A 22,086-nucleotide genomic window follows, 5' to 3' on the forward strand; every position below is an offset into this window, starting at 1 on the left:
AACCCGTGTCCCCTGCATTGGCAGGCAGATTCTCAACCACTGCACCACCAGGGAAGCCCTGGAAGCATCTTACTTAAGATGTAAGTCAGGTGACATCACTCCTCTGTTGGGAATGCTCCGGTGATTTCTCATCTTACTCAGGCTAAAATCAAAATCCCCACAACAGCCTTCCAGGCCTTGGGTCCCTTGACCCCCATCATATTAGCTCATCTCACACCCTTCCGCTCACTCGGCCCGAGCCAACACTCGCTGCCCTGCCCTTTCTTGATAAGCCAAGCAGGATTCCACTTGCTGTGTCCTCGCCCTAGGATGCTCTGCCCCTGGATGTTTTCCTGGCCTTCTCCGTGCACGCTCTCAGGCCTTTGCTCTCTGTCAAGGCGACCACTCTCTAAATAATCTCCCCGTTCCCTTGCTACCATTATTTTCTCTCTCCTTATACTACTTTATTCTCCTGGGAGTTTTTACCCTGGTCTCTTCCTTCTTAGAATGTCCAGTAATTTTGGATTGTATATTGGACATTTTGGACACATCATTTTGGGAATCTGGAATTTGTTGTCCTGATTTAAAGAATGTTCATTTTTGTTCTGGAAGGCAGCCAATCTCATGGAGGGTTGGCACGAGGCTTTGAGACGTCGTTTCCAGCTTGGTTTGGTCCATCTTGGGGGGCCCTTGCTCAGGGCTCCTGGGGCTGGAGTTGCAGATTGATTGCCCAGGATGTTCAGTGATGTTTCCGCTGTGTCTGGTCAGAGCGCCTCCTCTCCCAGCACTGAGTCCTCTGCAGTCTGCGTAGCTCACGGTTCTTCGTGGCTGATTCCTGCCAAGCCCCACGGTGTCATGCCCGGAACACGTGCAGCTTAGGAGAAAGCCAGGACTCACGGGGACCCCCTGCAAGTGTCTGGAGTTCCTCCTCTGCTTCGTCCTCCCCAGGACCCTGCACCACAAATTCCAGTCTGCTCGGCTCAGCCGAACTGGCGTGCTGCACTCGGGGTCCACGGCCCTGCACTGAGGTCTGGAAGGTTCCTCCAGGCAGAAAGCCGGCCATGTGTGATGACAGCCCTGTGTGCCTGTGGTCCGGCACCTGGCAGAGATGCTGCATACGTCTCACTCCATTTCATGCCTGGTACAGGGGCAGAACCAGCTGGGCTGTGGTCGTTCTGTCCTGATTGGAAGCAGACCTCCTATCCTGTTGGGTAATACAACCTAATAACTTACTACATTTTGTATATTTTGTTGATCACATGCCTCCCTTCACTCTATAAGTAAGTAAATTCTAGAAAGGGAGGAAATATTTCCTGTTTTTTTTTTTTCTTTCCCTGCTGTATCCAGAGGGCCCAGAATTGTGCTTGTCACTCAAAAGGTGCTCAGTTCATAAGTGAACAAGTAGAAGAACTTGTCCCCAGATGGTACCACATGAGCTCCTCTTGGAGGAGGACCATCTGGGCCCTGATCCTGCCCCTCACCTGCTCCCACGGGGGCTGCGAGGACTGCGGATTCAGTGCTCCCGTCCGCGGGGCCCAGCATCCCTGGCTGCCCGGCACACTGGGAGAGCCTCTCCTGTTCAGTCTGCTGACGGGGGCTGAGTGTGCAGTGAGGAAACCCTTCTGTTCGAAGAGAAACTGTAAACGTTTCAAATGGGAGCGACCGGCTGCAGGCGCTCCTTGGAATTCAGGTGTTATGACCTGTGCAGGAGTCGGCGGGGCGCGGTGACCACCTGGGACACGGCATGGAGGGGGGCGCGTGGCCACGGGAGAGCACAGCCCGGGCAGGAGGCATGGAGCCTGAGCCGGGCCCCTGCCACCCTCAGCTGCAAGACGTCTTCCCCTGGTTGGGGCCCAGAAACCAACGTGGCATGAGGCCCGGGGACCAAGCAAAGCTGTCAGCCCTTCAGTAGAAAGCAGCTGCTTCCTGGGAGTCCTGGTGGGGAATCTTGGAGGATGAAAGGCCCTCAGGTCACACTGGACATCAGTGACTTCTGGTCCTCACCTTCCACACCCCCCTCCTCCTGGATTTCATGGTGACTTGATCCCGTCATCTTGTAAGCCCCAGGCTTCGGGAAAAAACATATTTTTTAATATATGTATGTAAATATCCATATTGATTTTATAAAATATGGCATTATGGCCCTTACTCTTTGTGAAACAAATTTAAAGTTCTCTAGAGAAGAAGTCTACACTGTATTGTAGTACGTTGACTGTAAGATACTCCTTTTTTTCACCCTCGACATCTCTGAGACGGGGTATGTCTGACACTCGCCATCAGCCAGGAGGCACTCAAGATGCAGTTGCACACATCTTGTTGTTCATCTCGAGGGCATCGTCAGACGGCTGCAGCGCCTTGATGTTGCAGAAAACGGCCATTGAGGAAGGACCGTGGTGTGTGTAAACTTCCATTGGTACCTCCCACTGGTAAGTTAGGCAGCTTCGATTGGATAGAAGATGTAACTGCTGCCACTTACCGAACGCGTGTAAGTGCTGGGCCTGTGTGATGTGCGTTATGTTGCTTACAGTACATAGCGTACGTGTACCACAGATACGCACACGCGTGTTGTCCAGTGCACAACAGCCCCTGTGTGCTGTGAACGGTGACGTTGACGACAGCCGGTTTGGGCCAGGGCCACACGGCTTGGCGTGTTGTTGCCGCAAGTCCCCTGTCCTGGTTGAGGATATGAAATCGTATTAACCGAGGGCTCAGGAGCGGAGGGGAGTGTGGGGCTGGGGAGAGGGAGCTCACAGCCTCCCCGGGGCCCCCTCCCCTCTCCTCTGCGGCCCCTCAGCTCTGTTTGGGGCCCTCAGTCCCTCTGTCCTCCACCTGCCCCTCCGGCGGCCCCGTGGTCCCCACGTGGCCTGTCCCAGGACCCCGTCACCTGCCTGTTCCGTTCCTCTCAAGACCCATCCTCAGAGGAGGAGTCGATACTGAAGAAGTGACCGAAAGGCTTTACTCCCCAGGGGCCTAGCGTTTCTAGCCCGAGCCGCCTCTCTCGGCAGGAAGACAGGCGGCTTTAGCTCGCCTCACCCCCTCCGGGTGCCCTTGGACTCAGAAGGCATGTCCTCGCTCAGCCAGAGTCTGGGCCTCGCTCTGCGGCCCGGCGCCTGCGGACTCCTCCCCGACTCCTCCGCTCACGCAGACACACGCGTGTGCGTGCACACTCACAACTCCCGCGGTAGACTTGCGAACACGCATGCCGCACACTCACACGTACACTTGCACACCCAGCCACACCCTCAAGCGCTTCATCCAGAAGCTCGTGTGCTCACCTGCCTGTCTGCACCTTCCGGGGTGGGAGCGGGAGGCAGCGGGGGCCCTGCCTCTCCTGGAGTTGGCCTTGGGGGGGGGTCTGTCTGCCCTGGGGCGTCTTCCCTGGGGGCTGGAGGTCACGGCGGGCAGGACGGGCAGGAGGGCCAGCGGCCTGCGCTCAGAGGGTCCGCCCGGAGAAGGCTGAGGATGGGAAGGCTGCGCCCTCCAGCTGGCTCACGCGCAGGCAAAGTATTTTTAAACTCATTTCCTTGACCTAAAAAGGTTCTTTTTGGACTGAACACCTCGTGTTCAGGACCGACACGGAGCACTGCCTATAAATAGCTCGGAGCGGCGGGGAGGGCACTGGCGTCCAGGTGGGGCCCGCGTGAGGGCCGCCGGGGTCGCTTTAAGTCACAGAACCGGGAAGGGATGAAACGGGCCGTCCTGCGCCGCCCCCGAGTGCCACTCGGCCGGGGAGCGAGGGGCTGCAGGGCAGAGGGCGGCCTGACCGCACGGGCAGGATCTGAGCTCCTGGCATTTAAAAATCACTTCACTCTCCCCACGACGGAAGTGTGCTCCTTCCGTTGAACTAGGGAAACAGATAATGGAACAAATCGATATGTATCTATGAAGCTCCTCACAGCCCGTCCTGTGGTGGGCGTGGATGCGCTGAGACCCCCCGGGGCCGCCCCTTCCCGGCTCAGCCTCCCGGCCGACTTGGGGTGTCGGGGCTTCTTTGCTGAGGCTGGGCAGGCTCCTCAGATGCACCTGGGACCACGGGGGCTGGCGGCTGAGACCCCCAGGCTGCCTCAGTTTCCCCTTTTCCTTCTCACCCCCGGTGCTCACCTTCCTGCGCCCTCCGTGGGTGGGCTGGTGGCCAGGAGGGCAGGTGGGGGGTCTGGGGCTGCAGTGGGACCCAAGCTTGGTGCCGTCTGCAGGAGGTGCCCTCCGCCGCGCGCTGTCTGGTTCTTGGCTCGGCCCTGGGCTTCAGGGCAGTCACTCGAAAGCCTCTCCCGCAGGCTGTCCCGAGATCGTGGACCCCTGGACGCAAATAAACGGGGCGGGGGGCACCCGGAGAAGGCAGCGTGCGCCGCAGGCAGCATGGCTGTGGTGCCGCGTGGCCGGGAGTTGGGGAGACGGGGCTCCTCCACGTGGGCACACCGTGTGCGGGCCGGTCGTATCGCAGAGCGAGCTCCAACAGGGAAGGGGTTCTGGATGTTCGATCAGCGTTGGTCTATTAGGTTTCTTCTTTTTTCTTCAACTTCTTCCTTGAGAAAGAGGAAGAGAGCTGAAAGGGGTGCTTTCCCCACAGCAGCGGCTGCGCTGGGATCTGCATCTGGGTGGCCTTCTGGGCTCTGCCCGGGAGGGGCTGGGAGGAAAGTGCTTCCTGGCCTACAGTGGATGAGGGCAGAGGGGTCTCTTCTCCCCGTCCCCAGTCGCCCTCCGCACAACTCTGCTCCCGCCCCAGCCAGCCCTGGGGTTCAGGGAGGGGGCACTTCTCCTACAGTGTCTCTGGTCCCCAGGTGTTGCTGCAGAGGGCACCGGGGCGGGGCAGATGCCGGGTTCTTTCCCACTGAGGATGGCGTCCAGCGCAGGGACGGGTCCCCCGTGAAGGCCGCTCGAGGGAAGAGCCCCCCCCACCCCGCCCCGTGCTTTGTCACTCAGGACACGGCTGGTGTTGGCATCGGCGCTCCACGGCAGCCGACCCCAGACATGGGTTCACAGAGACTCAGATGCCTTCATCTAGAATTTTCAAAGACTGTCAGGTCATCTTTTTTCGTGTGTGCAGACGGACTCCATCAGAGTCTCACCTGAATCCAGGTGAGGCCTGAGTACGGGACAGAGGAGTGATCCAGCCTTAGATCAGGGGTATTTCTGAGCTTAAAGGGACCTCAGGGTGCCCTGTCTCATCTGCCCTGTGGTGGAATGGAGGCCTGGCAGAGTTAACCCCCCGGTCAGAGGGCTGGGGAGCGGGGAGCCCAGTGGTTCCCTCTTGGTAAAGGAGAGGCCACCACGACTACTGTCCACGTGTGTGACCCTGTCCTTCCTACGAGCCTCTCACAGGTCACCCCTCACCCCCAGATGTGGGAAGTTGTTTCCAGGCCACGGAAGCCAAGTGATGGTCCACAGGTCCAGAAACCTCCGGACGCTGCCACCCCGGCCCTCGGGAGGAGGACTCGCCAAGTCGCAGCCCTGGCCACGCCCCTCAGCTCGGAAAGGGCTGCAGCGGGGCCCGGATGCGGGGCCTCCCAGCCCGGGGACCCTCAGCCCCAGTTAAGGGAGAGGAAGGCTCGAGGGTGCCCGGCCGCCCTCCTCAGCGCACGTTTCTAGGCTTCAGTTTTCCCAGCACAGTCATCGTTTTCTTCTTCCTTTTTTGGCTACTGGTCAGAATAAAGAAGAAAGTGATGCTTTAGAGCACTGACCCGGCCTGGTGCACGGGGGCAGCTTTGATGGCTGGGCTTCAACTGGTGGGGAGGGGATGCAGGACAGGGCGGTGCTGTCGGCTCTGACCCCACACGTCACCCCTCTCTGGGGGCTTGCCCTGCCGCCACTGCCCTCTTTTTGAAGGTACTTTTGATATTTTGTGTTGATCAGCCCCCGCCGGCGGTCCCATCACTGTCGGCCCCTGTCCGGGCGCGAGGCCCGACTTTCCCACCGTGACCAGCAGAGGGCGCTCGGACTCCACTCAGGAGCGTTTCTCCTGCCAGCCCGGGTGCCCCTCCGTGATGCCGGATCCCGGGAAACTTTCTCGGCTGAACCGGAGGCACGGTGCCGCCCTGAGCCAGCAAGTCCGCAGCCCAGCCCTCTGCTCCCAGCCGCCTCCTGCGCTTGGCGCTTCTGCTGCCCTTAGAAATACCCCCTGATCTAAGGCGAGGGGAAGGAGGCTTCCCGGAAGTCCCAGCGAGAAGCGGAGCGGCCGCAGGCCCGGGAGGGCGGGCGCCGTCCCGGGAAGGTAAGAGACGGGGCCGGCCGGGCCAGCCGGAGCGCGTCCGCGGAAGGGGCGGTGGCCGCCCGGTGCTGGCAGCGATGGGGCACTGACCCGCAGAGCCCCGGGCTCAGGAAGGTTGGCTGTGCCCTGCCACATAGGCCACGGAGTACCACCACCAGCAGCAGGGGGAGGGGTCAGGTCCAGCTCCACCTGGTGGTCCCGTGCCGATGCCAACGCTCTGGGGCTCTTCCTGAAACAGCCCCCCTTCCCCGCCCACGTCTCTGCCCAGGCCCCTGCTTTCCTGGCCCATGTGCGGCCTGCCTGTTGGGTCTGGCTGCAGGGTTTCGGCTGGGATTCTGATGACTTGGACCCGCAGGGTGACAGACACCGGGACCCGGCGCCCAAAGCTCCTTCCAAAGACATCGGGTTTGTTTTGCTGCCTTTTGGTGGCAAGGCTCAGAAAGGGAAGCCTTGAGCCTTCCTGGGGGTCTGGAGAAAGGGAATTTCCCGCCTGGGATGAGGCTTGGCGTCCACGGAAAGGGCATCACCTTCCCCTGGAAGCAAACACCCAGGCCCTGGCCTGGGACGTGGAAGTTTCCACCCAGGACCCGGTTCAGTTGTACGGGGGAAATCCTTGGGTTTTCGGCATAATATTTCTTCGAATTTATCTTTTCAGATTTCTTGAGCCTCTTATTTAAACCAGTTTCCCCCTTCTGGGAGCATAGCTGCCCTCATCCTGAAAACCAAAGACACCCATTGAAAACGCCACCTTCATGCAGTTTCCCTGTCTTCTTGGTTGGCCCAGAGCTTGTTTATAGAAGGTGAATTACTGTCAGTTTCTTCTTCCTTTGAGAAAATCAGGCTCAGCCAAGAAAAGCCAAGAAGTTTACCTCCAAACACGGGGTTCCTATTTTCCCCCTGGGGGTGATGATTTTCACCAGGTTGGGATGAAGCCTGCATGCTCGTGGGTCTTTACAGGTGGGTGTCTCCAGTTTACCTCCAGGCTAGCACAGGGTTCGCCTGTCACACCACCAGCTCTTGCTGGACTTGTGACCGCATCGAGGAGCAATGGGAGCCTTTGAATTCCAATAGAAAATGTGCTGTGCTGGCCTCACCCCACTACGTTCCAGCCCCACCACAGCGGGCTGGGTTTCCATGAGATCCTAGACGGGGGTTGGCGAACGTTCTCTGTAAAGACCCGGATAGTACATACTTCAGGCTCTGTGGGCTGCGTGGTCCCTGATGCAGCTTCTCGGGAGCCGTGGGAGCTGTGGGAGCCTGAAGGGCCCCCCCGGGACAGCAGGCAGAGGAATGAGGCAGCCTGGGGGGGTGGGGTGGGGGGGGTGGGGTGGGGTGGGGGGTGGGGGGAGTAGGCTTCCAAGAGAAACTTGCTGATGGAAGCTGAGTTACAGATTTTACAGAATTTTCACATATGGAATAGTCTTCTTTAGCTGTTTTATTTTCAACCATTTAAAATGTAAAACCCGATCTCGGCTTGTGGGCTGTATAAAAACGGGCCGCTGTCCAGATTTGTCCCTGGGGCCATGGTTGGCCGATGAGAAACTATGAAGGTCACTTCCCTGGACCTCTCAACCCCCTTGAGTGGATGGTTCTTTCACAAGGATGGACCGGCCACTCTTCTGCGTCACTGGGGCACCCAGATGCCTCCCCCCGCCCCCCAGCCCTGGAGCTGGCTCACAGGCAGGCACTTTGTTGCTTTCTTGCCAAATCTTGCAACCAGCCGGCATTCTTTGCATGTCAGCCCAGTATTTCCCATGTGGATGTGATGCTGACAGCAAAGGGTCTCCACCAGGAGAGGATGGGGCTGCCTCCCTCCCACACACACAGGCCGCCGCGTGCTGGCAGCTTCCTCAGATGGACGGGCCTCGTGCTTTGTCCCACACGTAAGAGCCCATCACCACCCCGATGGATGCGGAGTGTGCACTCTCAATGAAATTTCTTCTTTCACATATTTGGGACAACCTGGTGGAAGAAAACGGGAGTTGCAGATGACAGGATGGGACGGGAATTCTGCCACAGAACAGACACGCACAAAGTCTCTGTAACTTCTTTAATTATTCAAACAACAGAGCACAAAGATAACAGTTTCAAGTACATTCTGGTACGCGTGTTTGACAGGAATAGATATGCAATTAGTCACGAGGGAGGCCGGCGGCAACACCACGCACACACTTGGCACAAACTCTTGGTCCTGTCAACCCTGAAGATGGAGAAGTGGGCCCTCGTCCGGCGGCAGTACTGCACCTGCCCGATGCCCTGCACTTCGTTCCTCTACGCGGTGGACGTGAAAAAGAGAATTCTCACTGTAAAGCTGCGAAGGGTCTTAAAAGGTGGGGAGGGAGGGGGGGAAACAGGCGAGGGTGCCACAATCTTGCCCGACCAGGAGGGGGCGCTGCCAAGGGCCTTCGGGCCAGGCCAACACCTGACCTCTCTCTCTGCCCGCTAACTAGTCCAGTGGATCAGTCTGGCCAGAGCTGCTGGTGTGCTTTGTGCCCCTGGTTTGACTTCACACTCAGACCTGAACAGTCACTGGAACAGAAACCACCAACCTTACCAGGGATCGAAACCCTGCTGACCACCTAGGGGACCAAGGAGGACCGGGGACCACTCCTGCCCGGAGGGTGAGCTCTGGCCCCAGCACCACCCATCGGGGCCCTCGGCCTCCTGGAGAGCCACATCTCACCAGACCTCAGCACAGAAGCCCCCAGGGGCCTCAGCCCTAGCCTCAGAAGCAGCTTCTCCAGACCCTGACCAGGTGGGACCGAGACCGGCCCGAGGCCGTCGAGTTCAATTCTGTTCCCCTAAACCCAGGCCCGCCTCCAGACATGTTTAATCTGCTGAGACGCCCTGAGGCCACACGGCCCACCTTTCCGAAGCTCAGCCTGCAGAGGCATTTGGGCCCAGAGCGCAAAGCGGGACAGCAGCCTTCACTAAACCAAAGCCCTCAGTGACCGCCCAGCGCGGCTGAGCCTATGACACAGCACCAGGCACGGAGGACCTGTCCCCCCGGCCCGGCTGACACAGGGCGCTGGCCCCAGGGCGCCCGCAGAAGGAGGACCACGACCTAGGGACAGACGTACTCGCCTGACAACCACTCAAGACAGACAACTTGGAGACACCAGCGTGGCCCGAGGACCCTGGCACCCTGAGGCTCTAGTGGGTGTGACGGGAGAGGAGGGAAGGCCGGGGTCCGCACAGAGCAGGCAGGGAGCACGTCCTCCCGCAGATCGTCAACACCTGGGCCTCTCCTTGGGGACCCTCCTGAAAAGGGCACCCCAGGACTTCAGAAAGCAGTTAAGGACCGCCTCCCTGCAAGGCCAGGGGGACAGTGCACCCCAACCTGGGTCAACCCAGTGGAGGGAGCGAAGTTGGCCAACAATGACACGGGGCCTGGGGAGGAAGATCTGGGTGACTGCCCCAGGCCGTCTCCTCCAGGCAGCCACTGAGGCTGTGCTGGTTAAGCTGGGGGAGGTGAGGGCAGAAGGGCACCCAGCACGGCACCGCCATCCTTTGAGTAGAGAGACTTTCACACAATAAATACAAACAGAGCTGAGGTTTCTCCAGTGACGAAAACAAACGAGTCAATTCGGTTACCTACGTAAGTGGATCTGAATTCACAGTATAAGCAACACATCTAAATATAATACTGGGAACTCCTGTCAGCACTAGGTTTCCCAAACAAAGAAGCCAAAAAAAGGAAAGAAAAAGGGCTGCAACAGGAATTCTTAGTTATTATATACTAACCAGGCTGTGCGTGGCACATTTTATTTCTATAAAACTATTACAAAATATTCAAAAATACATTTTAGTAAATTTACAGCAGTTATTTCTCAATTTATTAATGCAAAAACATCCTTTGTTTTTCTCTGTACAAACTACAGGCTCCATCCTTGTGGGATCATCACTATGTGCGCTTTTAAAAAATATTATTTTCTAATAAATTCTTTGAAGTTAAAAATAACAGAGTTCTTCCAGTTTGTCCAAGAAAAAAAAAAGTGTATGTGTGTGTGTGAGTGTGTAACAGTCTTGACTTCCAAGAATGTGGCCAAAATGGTGATGACAAAGCAAATATTAAACCCAGAAGACAAAACAGGAGATGGCTGTTACATTGGAAACTAGTTAAATTAAAATAATATATTTTCATATTTTACACTATTTCAAAAATGAAATGTAATTCAGTTAAGTACTGATCTCTCAAAAATCTAATTTACAATTCTGTGTATAAAAATATAATTTGTGGACCCCCATGAAGCATGTTTTAGTTTACACTTGCTGAAAAGCAGGAGCGTTGCAAACGAGGCATGGAGAGGACAGAATTTTGCTTTCTGAAAGTCAGGACGAGGGACATGTAGAAAAATAGACTCTGAGTGGGTCGCTTGGCCTCACAAAATAATCTTTCCCCCTGTGAGTACAGTTCACATGATAATAAATTATCCAAGAAACAAACTATTTAAGGCTCTTGAAGGTCCGGTTCATATTATTTTAAAACATCTATTCATACCAAACAAATAAATAGCCAGGAGAGGTGAAAAAATAACCAAAATTAAACAGGAATCAAAAAATTCAAAAATATATATATATAAACTAAACACAACAACAGAATTTCTCGGGGTCTTTGATTCCTTATAGTCTACTTTGGACTGTCCTACTTTTTTATTATTATTAATTATTATTATAATTAAAGTCTCATTTCGTGCGCTTTTTCCGTGTGTCATTTGCGGTATCTCGCCCCTCCCCCCGCCCCGCCCCGCCCCGCCCCCTCCCGGTGCCCTCCCCGGCCCCCTGGCCTTCAGCTGGACTTGACCGCCATGCCGAGCGGGTGCAAGGCCTCGCTGTCCAACAGCCAGGTGCCTATTTGGTAGAGCAGCTGCGAGTACCAGTGGATGCCCGAGGCGCCTGGCGCGTCGGGCGCACCTGGCGCGGCCGGGGGCACGCGGCCGCCGCCCCCGCCCCCGCCGCGGTCCGTGCGCGAGGGCGCCAGCGCGGCCAGGAGCGCGTGCGCCAGGCGGTAGGGCGCGAAGGCCCGGTGCGCCCAGCTGTGCTCCTCTATGACCGCGTAGCACGACGCCAGCACCCGGTTGATGAGGATTGTGCCGTGCGCCGTCAGCGGCGCGTACGCGCCCGCGCTCTCCTCGCGCAGCGTCACGCTGTGCACGGCGGCCGGCAGGAGCCGCCGATCCCCGCCGCGCTCGGCCACCACGTACACGTGCTGGCCGGGGCGCACGCTGCTGGCGAAGAGCGCCCGGCGCTCCGGCGCGCCCCCAGGCGGCCGCCCGGCGCCCGACAGCGCCTCGGGCTCCCGGACGGCCGAGCCGTTGTGCGGCGCGACGAAGAGCAGGTGCGCGGCGGTGAGCAGCAGGTGCTCGCGAGGCTCCCGCGTCTCGATCGCGTAGAAGACCTTCTTGGCGCCGTGGTCGCGGTCCAGGAAGGTGAGGAAGTCGCTGTAGAGCAGCCGGCCCTCGTCGTCGGCCGCCAGCACGCGGTCTCCGGGGCGCAGGTCCTTCACCAGCTTGGTGCCGCCCTGCTCCAGGTGCACCGTGGCCGAGCCCGGGAAGCAGCCGCCCGATTTGGCCGCCACCGAGTTCTCTGCGGGGGAAGAGAAGGGAGAGGAGAGGAGACAGGGCGGTGAGTCCCGAGAGGAGGACGCGACTGGAAAGGGGGGCGCACGCTTGGTGTCCCGCGCGCCCAGACCGAGGAAGCGCGTGGCTCCGGGGAGAGATGCCAGGCTGGTCCCGCGCGGACCTCCCTCCCCCCATCCCCACCGCCTCGGTGACCGAATTCAGATGCAGACGCATTCCTTAACGACTCTCTTAGGATTGGACTGGCGGTGACAAAGGTCGATTGGCGTCTCCGGCGGGAGGCCGGTTACACTCCTTCCCTTTCGCCGCCCCCCTCCCCCGCCGGCTCAGCACACACCCAACCTCGCCACGAATTCAGAGGGTATTTGCTCTCCACTTGGATTCCTCAGGAAGCCTCCTTGAGCTCACCCGGGCGCCGGGGCGCACCCTCCTTTGCTCCCGCCTCCGGCGCGGGGCGCGGCGCCCCCTCGTGCGCTCCGCACCCGGGCTGCGCGGCGGGGACCCTCGGCCGCTCCCCGCCCCCACCCCGCCCCCAGCGCCCAGCGGGGGTCTTGGTGTCGGCCGGTTGGGGGCGAGGGCGGGGCTGAAAAATAGCTGTAGTAGTTGTAGCAACTGGACAAACATTCCAGAGAATTGGCCGAGGTGTGAAAATCCGGGGCTTGTGTGGATCTTCTAATTAAAATCCAATAAAGGGCTCGCCATTGTCATTGTAATTTCTGCAACAAATGGGAGGCGCTCTTGGAAGAGGGGCTCCTTCCATCCCCCCCACGCCTTCTCGGCTCCCTCTCTCTCCAGCTCTGGGCCGCCCCCTCCCTATTTGCTCAGGTGCAACCCCCCCGCCGCACCCCCGGCGATTCACACGCGGGCTCTCCAGAAGCCCGGGCCTCACAAGCACTATTTGCACAGCCAGGCCTCTCTTCCAAGCACTCGAGATGTGTATTTGAATTTTAAATGGCGGGGCCTGCTCCGAGCTCTGGAAGCGCCGGGTTCTCAAGGCCCCTTGACTACCCGCTTTCTCCGGCCTCTGTCGCTCTCTGAGGCTCACTGTCCCGAGGACAATAATCGGAGTCGGGCGGCGCGCAGGGGGCCGTGGAGGAGGGGCGGGGACGTCCCCGTCTTCTTTGCATTCCAATCTCCGGGATCCTGCTTTTTGCAAATAGAGATCGCGAGAAAGAATCTTCCTGCTGGAATTACTGAGGGCTTTTAATCTTCTCATCGTTTTCTCCGGCATGAAGTGCGGGGCCGGCCTTTGGAGGCCCGACATAGCCGCCCGGAATGCGCCCGGGACGCAGGCGAGCCCGAGGCGTCGAGTCGCACGACCCTGCTTGACACGCAGCGCCCCGCGCCCGGCCCGTGTGCGCGGAATGCCAATGAGCGGCTCTGCGCGCCCGGCCCGGCTCCCCCGGCGGGGTCCCGGGCCGCACGACCGCTGCTCATTTGCGAGGAGACCTCGAGGGACCCCCGCCAGGGGGACCCCGCGGACAGGGGTGGCCCGGAGGGGGCCGCGCGCCGCGCCGCGCCGCCATTTAGGAGCCCCGCGAAGTCGGGGCGCGCCTCCCCGCCCTGCTGGCGTCTGAGACCCTTTCCCGGGCTCTAAGCGCAGACCTTCTCCCCAGCCTTACGCACCTTTTCTTTCTGTTGTTACAGGAGGCCACTACTTTCCTTACCTCCAAAGTGTGCCTCGACACTTTGAAAGTGTTTTTCTACTGACATACGCTATTAAAATACAGTTTAGGAGACAAACAGGCGAAACTTGGGGTGGGGGGAGACGCAGTTCCTCCCAAATTCACTGTGAACTGCCTTGCTAAATGCGCCGGCTTCTGCCGAGAGTTGGAGAGACCTGCTTCAGTGGAGCTGGGGCTTGTGTGTGCGCGCGCGCGCCTTCCTGCCGGAGCTGTTCCTCGCCAGCAACAGCGTGTGGCGTTGCAGGCCCAGGGAAGTCAGCCTCACGCAGCAGGGCGGGGGCTCCAGCTGCAGGCTTGGCTTTCCTGGCCCTGCCTGTGGCTCAGGGCAGCCCAGCTGGTTCCTAATAAGGACGGATGCTTCTGGGCTTGCGGCCTCCAGATGTTGGAAGTGGTAACTACTGGCTTTATTACCTCCCATCAGGCCTCTTCCCAAAGGCCGAGTGAGTTAAGTTAGTTCAGAAGCCACAGGCGCTCAGGGGGGAAGGGAGTGGACCGGGGCTTCCACCCCGGGCAGAACCTCCTGTGCCGGGTGCGGGCCGGTGGCGAGTGGGGAGTCGTTCATTCTTAAGCTCTATTGAGACAGAGGCTCTGGGCCAGAGCTGGCCGACTGGGCAGGGCTGCAGTCTCTCACCAGGACAGTCCCCCCGCCCCACCATCTTTCCTCCCTGTCTCTGCCACCTGCAGCAGGGACTCCGGAAACAGGGGTGGGAGAAGGCTCGAGAAGCCAGATGCCCTCTGCATCTGGGCTCAGAGAACGTGGGCCTCTGTGGCCTCAAAGGTAGGGACAGCTCCCGGCTGGGGACTGGGACAGGCCTCACGGAGTCCATTCCCGCCACAGCAACACCAGTCATCACCCAATCCCCTCCCCGCCTGCCCCCCTCCTCCCCACTTTCCTCTTGCCCGTGAGCCAGGCTTTGGGGCGCAGATCTGGAGCTGCTGGGGGGTGCTGTCGGCATGGTTGGGTGGGCCCGCCCCCTCACCTGCTTTCACCGAGCAGTGGATGTGCGCTTTGGACTCGTAGTAGACCCAGTCGAAGCCGGCCTCCACGGCCAGGCGTGCCAGCATGCCGTACTTGCTGCGGTCGCGGTCCGAGGTGGTGATGTCCACGGCGCGGCCCTCGTAGTGCAGCGACTCTTCTGAGTGGTGGCCATCTTCGTCCCAGCCCTCTGTCACCCGCAGCTTCACTCCTGGCCACTGGTTCATCACGGAGATGGCTAAGGCGTTCAACTTGTCCTTGCACCGCTGTGGAGAGAAGGGGGCACCCAGCGCCCGTGAGTGTCCGGGCCTGCCCCAACCCTACCCCTGGGCTGCTCTGCCCAGCCCCCCAGGATGCGGGCTGTGAGCAGAAGTAGGGAGACAAGGCCAGGCCTGGAACGGGCCGGCCTGCTCCGGAGAGGGGGAGCTCGGCTAGGGAGGAGGGGGTGGCATCAGTAGGCGGAGCACATCCTCTTGGAGGAGACGTGAGCGCCTTTCTCCACACCTGAAATAGCAGGGCCCCTGTCAGGGCCTGAGAAGCAGATGAAACGTCTGTCTTCGAAATAAGTAAACTGCGTGTTTTGGACAGTGGCTGCAGAAGCCGCCAGGAGCACCCTAGGCTATGGCCCGCGCCCTCCTCCACGATGCCCTCCACGCCCCTGCCCTCTTCTGTGGCCCCATCGCTCCGCACCTGTGCAAGGCTCCACCCAACTCCCTGGACAAACTCCCTCTTGGGAGGCGGGAGAGAGGCCCCGGGTGCAACTTAGCCGTAGAAAGAAAAATACACGGTATACTTCTTACAGAGTTAAAAGCCTCGCCTTATCTCTGCCCTGTGCCTATCTGAGGTGAGAATTAAGCCAAAGGTAGAGAGGGTGGTGGGACCCTGATAGCAGCCGAAGGGGTGGGGGAACCAGAAGTGAAAGGCAACCAGGTGAGTTATAATTTTCAATAAGACCAGGGCCGGATGACAAACATTCTTTATCTGGACAGCCACATTCCTTTTCCCCGTGGAACTCTTTTCTCCCGGCTTTTCTGTGGTCTGATTGTGTCTCTTGTTTTCCTTAACCTGTTCCCTCCCCCCCTCTTGTTTTCTTGGCCGGCGCAGAATGGTGTCCTGCAAGTTTGAAGAGCCAACTTAAGAGGTGGGGGAAGGGGAGGGGGGAGGGGAGGGGAGCCAGAGAGGCCTGGGGCCTCTGAGCTCTTGCCTTAGGGAGGCTTCTTCTGGAAACCGCCCTTGGGGTTCCCCCCCCCTCCCACAAGGAAGCTGCCAGTAGGAGTAAAGAAGCAGTGAATAGGCGGGACTCAAGCCAGGGTAAAGCTGTGGGAGTTCCCGTATAATTCTCGGGTCCCATTCAGACAAGGATGCAAGAAAGAGTTGAATCACGTGCATGTTTGTGTGGGCAGTAACTCACTGGACGTTTATACTGCGGCTGGTGCGGGGTTGAAAAAAGGGGAGGTGGTGACAAAATCATGATGGGGGCATCCCCCAGAGAGGCAGACTCGGGGGGGACAGGGGACAATTCCAAGTTGACTGCTGCAGAGGGTAGGGCTGAGATCCGGGCGGGGACCCCGGTTACCGAGAGGACCAGCCGGCCCCGGCAAGGACCCTGTTATAGCCTGGGGGAACTCTTTCTTACAGAGCGCAGGGAGGCGGAGGGCTCCTGCAAGGGCCGCTGCCGCGCTTTAAGGGGATGCGGCCGATTGCGCGACAGGAAAAGTCCTGTGTAGTTGGCAGCAGTAAAAACCAGTATATGGTTGTAGAGTTAGACATACAGCAAGTGTGTGTGTGTGTGTGTGTGTGTGTGTGTGTGTGCGCGCGCGCGCGCGCGCGTGGTGGAGGGAGGGCAGAAGGCTAGGGGGCGGTCCTGGTAACAGGTCAGCGCTTGCAGGTTTCTGGGCCCGCCAACAGTTTTCTTAAAAAAAAAAAAAAGTCAGAAGGACAGAGTTTGAGTGAGGTCATCTTGAGGATTGAATGCGTTTTACATGAAAATCAATCAGTAAACCAGGGTCAGTTGAGAGCCGGGATGTGGAACCGGCTGCGCAGGCGCACACCACCGACGCGCACACGCAGACAGTCGCTTCCCGAGCCCCCATCGCACCCCAGCTCCCTGCTTTCGGGGGGCAGATGAAGCGTTCAGTGGCTTCCCCCGGGGCCGCTGGCGAGGGGGAGGGCAGGAAGGGGAGCACGCGTACCATCCCCCAGCGTTCTGAGCTGCGCCACTCTGGCAATGGAGACCCCAGGCGAGGAGCCCAGGGCCGAGGCAGGCCCGGGCTCCGCCAGGCGCAACGCGGCCTCGGCCCGCGGGTGCAAGAGTCTCTGCGCCCCGGCCGGGCGGGATCGTCGCGGGCAGAGCCGGGAAGCCCGGGCCGGTTATCAATTCACTGGGTCGTGTGCCGCGAATCAACCCCGCCTCTGTGCAGCCACTGTGAAGCCCACAGGGGCCGACGGGCCCGGCTTTGTGTCGGCGGAGGCCAAGTTGTTCCCCACGCCTGAGCTCCCGCCACCTCCCCAGTCTGCGCAGCCGCTCCGCGCCCGGGAGCCGAGCAGGGACTGTCACCGCCGACGCCCACGGGCTTCCCCAGCGCGGGGGAGGGGATGTCCCGACTTCAGAAGGGTCTCCTCGGGTCCCCGCACACACCTCTCGCCGCTCCTCCCCCCCCCCCCCTCCGGAAAACCAGGCCCCTGCCTTCAAACCCACACCTGAGCGCCGCTCCCCGGGGCCGCCACGCACCCGGAAATCTGCCCAACGTGGCGCCTCGCGCCGGTCCCCGGCGCAGCCCGCAGGCCGGCCCCTCGCGGCCTCCTGCCCCCTCGGAGCCCCTCGGCACCGCGGCCTGCGGGGAGAGCGTGTCTGTCTGCGCTTCCCCCTCTCGGAGTTAATATTAACCAGGAGCTCCTGCGTTCCTGAACTGCTCTGAAAGTTCCACTGGGGACGATCTTGCCATGGTTGAGGGACTTGGGCGGCAGTCACATTAGGGAGACAGAGACACGCAGAGACGGGGGAGGAGGGACACGCACCCGAGAGCAGAGTCTAGGTGGTTATCTTAAGTGGGGGGCCGGCGGGGGAGCAGGTGCCCCAGGAGCCCGGGAGGCGTTGCCGCTTCCCCTTCCCCCGGCCCTGCCCTCACCTCCCAGGTCCCCCGCCTTCCCCACTTTAACTCTTAGGACCGGGGACGCAGGAAGGACGGAGAAGGGGTGAAGCAGGGGGCGCCTTTCAGGCCACCCCCCCCTCCCCAGCCTCCAGGTTTTTAGGGCACGTTTTGGGGTCTGTGGCACACGCCTGGCCTGGCTCTCCCCACCCCACCCCGACGGCGGCTGCCCCTCCCCCCTCCTTTTGTGCTGGGAACGGGAATAGCCACTGCCCAGGGAAAAAAAGTATTTGTTTTCGTTTCGTTCGTCTGAGGGAAGTTGACAGAAGGTCAGAAGTTCAAATGCTGCCAGCGCACGCTGCGGCCAGAGCGGCCGGGCGCCGGGCCGCGCGGCTGTAGGTCCCGGCGGGACGGCCGGGGGCGGCGGGGCGAGGGACCCGGCGGGGGGCTCGGGCCGGGCGCCTAGGCCCGCGAGGCGCCTCCGCCCTGGAACCGGCTTCTCCCTCCCGCCCGGGCCCGCCGGGCCCGCCCGCGCCGCCTCGCCAGCCGGGCCGTCGGAGCGCCGCCGGGAGCCCTGGCCGAGCCCGAGCTAGGGCGCGTGGAGGGGCCGGCGGGCGGCCGCAGCCCAGCCCCGCGCGCACTGAAACCCGAGCCGCGGGATCGATAACCCGGGAGTAAGTGGAGCCGAGAGGCGTCTGCCCGGGTGCGCGGCTCCGCGCGCTCGCACTTGTAGGCGGGGCGGCGAGGCCCGGGGACCCGGGCAGGGCGCGGGCCGGGACCCGCTCCCTCCCGCGTCGGCCCGGCGCGGACCGCGGCGGCCGCTGAGCTCTCCGGCTCGGGGACCTCCGGCGTCCCCGCCCCCGCCGCTTCCTCTGGCCTCGCGCCCCTCTCCCCGGTGCCAAGGGATCCCGGGAAGGCCCCTGCCCTGCCGCCGGGACCGAGGGTGACCAGGGGGTCGGAACCCCAGACGAGCCGGAGAAGCGCCCGCAGCTGGCCGCACGCGCAGGGCACCCCGCGGCCTGCGCAGAGTTAACTGCGGCTCGCGCTGCTCTCGGGCACAGGCGCGCGCGTCCACACTCGCGGTCCAGATTTAAGGTGGTCGGGAGCAGATGCGAGCGAGCCGGGGATGAGGACCCTCTCCTCCCCTCCCTCTCCGCCTCCGTCCGTCAGCTGGAGCCCGCTACCCCGCCTGCCCCTGGCCTTCCTCGGCTCCGCAGCAAGGCCGGGCATCGGGCTGGGGAGCGGAGCGGCCGGGAGGTGTCTCCTCGGTCCCTCCCACCCCCAGCCTCCCCTGCACTTGCGCCCCGCCAGCGCCGCTCCGTCAGCTGCGGTGCGCTCCTGGCCCTAAAGGTAGGACTTGAATATTTTAATAGGGCAATAAAAAAGATGTTGACCTATATTTGCCAGGAAATCCATTTCTAGCTTCAGTTATACGTGCCTGGAGTTGCAGAAAGTCTGCCATTGACGGGCAGATTGGCAGCCAGAAGTCTCAAACGGAGGCGGAGAGGGAGAGAGGAATGCGTGTTTTGCTTTGGTTCTTCTTTCCAGCCCCCCCTCCCGCTAATATCTAGTCGCTCCTAATTTCCTATGCAAGCAGGTTGAAAACTAGCGTGATGCAATGCCAGTAAGTTCTAAGTCCCTCCCCTCAAGTACCGCGGGCTCGGGAGAATAAGAGGGCATCCTTAAAGAAATATCGATACATTCACACTCTGACGGGCACAAGTGCCAGCGATGGAATCGCAGTGGAGCTATGTGATACGGTCAGGGACCAGCCCAGCCGCCTCTGGAGCCCCGACCTTTTGTCAGCCCGGCCTCCTGGCTTTTCCAGTTGAGGGTCTTTGGTGGGGGGCAGCGGGGGGGGGTAGTAGTGGTGGGAAAGAAAAACACAGAGGAGGAGGGAAACGTGTAAGCGCCGAGGCTACACTTGTACAGTGATCTGGACGCCACTTTATGTTTATGGGGGGGATGCTTGCCCCCTCTCTCCATTCCCACTCCCAACTTGGAAAGGACAGATACCCCCAAAGTGAAGGTCTCCCCAAGTTACAAGCCAGAGCTGAGGCAGGATGGGAAGGCCATCCCAGCAGGACAAATCAAATCAGGGCCATCCAAGGACCACATCTCCTAGCGTCCTTATCCCCACCCCCCAGCCTAAACTTCTCCAGCTGGACCCTTCACCTCCATTCCCCTCCAGGAAGAGGAAGGGATGGTAGGCCGGCAGGTGGGTGGGGAAGCAGAGGGCAAAATCGGCTCTCTACCTGCCTGAAGAGCAAACAGACAGAACGGCAGGGTTACACATAACCCCTTGAAAGCGACACATTCCCCGCCCCGTGCTGGGTTTCTACCTGAGTCATCAGCCGGTCCGCTCCAGTGTTTTCTTCATCCTTAAATATGATGTCAGGGTTGTAATTGGGGGTGAGTTCCTTAAATCGCTCCGAGTTTCTCGTGATCTTCCCTTCATATCTTCCACTGGCCCCTAGGGTCTTCTCAGCCACGTTGGGGATGAACTGCTTGTAGGCTAAAGGGGTCAGTTTTTTGGGGTTCCGCCTCTTCCCAAATCCCCGGCCGGGTCCGCACGCCAGCCCCGAGCACATCAGCAGCGAGGAGACCAGCACCACCAGCAGACATCTCGCCAGCAGTAGCATCTCGTCCATGGAGCCCAGGGACCTCAAGGCTGGCCCGAGCAGGTCTGAGTGCGCGAGGGTGCGGGTGTGCGAGTGTGTGTGCCCGTGCGCTCTCCCTCCCTCGCTCGCTCGCTCCGGCTGGCTGCTGGCGCCCTCGCTCTCTGCCTCGCTCTTTCTCTTCCTATATAACCTTGCCCGCCGCCGCTGCGGGGGACTCGCCACCGATCCCCACCCAGACGGGGGCTGGAACGGCAGGCTGCTGGCCGCTGATAACGGAACACATCGGAGTTGGGGCTCAAGACAGCAATCAAAAGACAAAAAGAGTCTGATTTTAAATGGTAGCAAGCCTGAGAGCTTGTGCGAGAGGCTGTCTTCAGTACTATATTATAGCTGGCAGGGGCGTATCTGATTGGCCAAAGCAGCACAGGCTTGTCTTCTGATGTTTAACCCTAAAAAAGACTAATTTTTTTTTTCTGTGGCTGCTTTATTTTTACCTGAAGGCTTCTAGTTAAAAGAGAAAAACATCTTTACTAAGACAAAGGTGAGAGGGAGAGAGGAGGCACGTTGCTGAGGATAACATCAGCTACCCCCTGCCCGGGGCACACCTCCCGTTCCCCCTTCACTTTCTCCAGAATGGTAGATGCTTCAGTTAAAACCAACTTAAGTTTTTAAAGGACAATCTAGACCCACCGCCATCCCCCCCACCCCAAGCTTCCATCACCAAACAAATAGTCTCTCAAATGTTTGAGGGGCAAAGCTGCCCAGGTCTTATCTAAATATTTTCCCAGAGACTTTATCATGCAGGCCAGGGCTCCCTGCAGTTGAAAGAAAGAGGGGCCTGTGCCCCCTCCCGAATATTCCAGTTGCCACGACTGGCCGGGACTGTACGAAACGTAATGCTATTTGAAGTGCTTTAAGCACCTTAGAAAAACTTGAAAATACTGCTCCTTTATTGTGTTTCAATTAATGCATTATTTTTAACTCTCTGGAAGTGGAATGGAGGCGTGCTCAGGGGCTGGTGCAGAGTGAGGTGAGGGGACGATCTGGCTGGCTGGGCCCGAGCGGGTCTGGGGGCTGCAGCCCAGCTCAGAGGAGGGAGCCGGTGCCGGTGCCTGCGTGGTGGGCGGAGGCCCATTGTGCCTGGGGGCAGCGGCGAGTGGGCAAGGCTGTGCACACACCGCCCCCACGATTCAATCGATCGGAGCAAAGTGCAGGCCAGGGGATGAGCTGGATGTGGAATTCAGGTTCCTTCCACATCATGCCGAGCTGGCTTTCCCTGGAGCTTGACAAGCCCGTCCTCAGGGTCCTGGGGGCACAGTGTTCTGGTCAAAGAGGGGCGTGCAGAAGAGGGCTCGGTGCTCAGAGCCGGCAATGCTGGAGCCCCAAATTCCTGCACTTTGAGAAACAAACTAACTGAAAAAGTTTTATTTAAACCAGGAAAGGAAAATCGGAGATTCCCCCTTTTTGCAGAATATGCCCTCCTCCTTCTGGGCCCTTCCTGTCTCACTCTGACACAGCAACTGCTCTGGAGTGGGACGCGGGAGCGAGGGCCCTTCGTGTGGAGTGGACGGAGCGAGGCCTGGCTGACACTCTGTGCAGTTAGGCGCTCTCCCTTGACCCCAGCCTGGCTGGGGGCAGCGCAAGAGGCCGGGTCAGTCCTCAGAACAATGGGACACTTGCCGCAGTCTGGGTAAGCTCCAGTGCAGACAAACTTTTCCTCTGGGTGTGGGGAGCGTGGAAGGGGACATCGAAAGAGGCTGTAGTTGGGCCTTTGCAGACACTGAGCATCTCCAAGGCTCTGCTGGCCAGGAGCACATCTCCACCCCGCCTTTTCTATTCTCTGATTTGTGAAGCATCAACCCAACTTCCTCAAGGCCTCCCAGTGGAACCGATGCAGCAAGGTCACGCCGTCCTGGACCCAGGAGAGTGGGCCTGCTTGAAGTGGTCGCCAC

The 22,086-nt window shown here is 59.8% G+C and overlaps 1 protein-coding gene and 1 long non-coding RNA gene across 2 annotated transcripts; one reads left to right on the top strand and one right to left on the bottom strand.

Moving 5' to 3' along the window:
* The first annotated feature begins 6,103 nt into the window (after positions 1-6,103).
* Positions 6,104-7,479, top strand: LOC309666404. The gene is made up of 3 exons (XR_014267081.1): positions 6,104-6,187; positions 6,453-6,589; positions 6,840-7,479. It is a non-coding gene; the product is annotated as an uncharacterized lncRNA (long non-coding RNA).
* A 3,494-nt stretch (positions 7,480-10,973) lies between these two features.
* SHH (sonic hedgehog signaling molecule) lies at positions 10,974-21,442 on the bottom strand (the record flags this gene model as incomplete). The annotated part of the gene is made up of 3 exons (XM_082473809.1): positions 19,856-21,442; positions 14,429-14,690; positions 10,974-11,770 (listed from the first exon to the last, which is right to left on the bottom strand). Exons 1-3 carry the CDS (start codon positions 20,162-20,164, stop codon positions 10,974-10,976), a joined length of 1,368 nt encoding a protein of 455 aa, XP_082329935.1. The 5' UTR covers positions 20,165-21,442.
* Positions 21,443-22,086: the final 644 nt, after the last annotated feature.

The sequence above is a fragment of the Balaenoptera physalus genome, assembly GCF_965194825.1.
Source record: "Balaenoptera physalus genome assembly, chromosome: 8".
Lineage (NCBI taxonomy): Eukaryota > Metazoa > Chordata > Mammalia > Artiodactyla > Balaenopteridae > Balaenoptera > Balaenoptera physalus.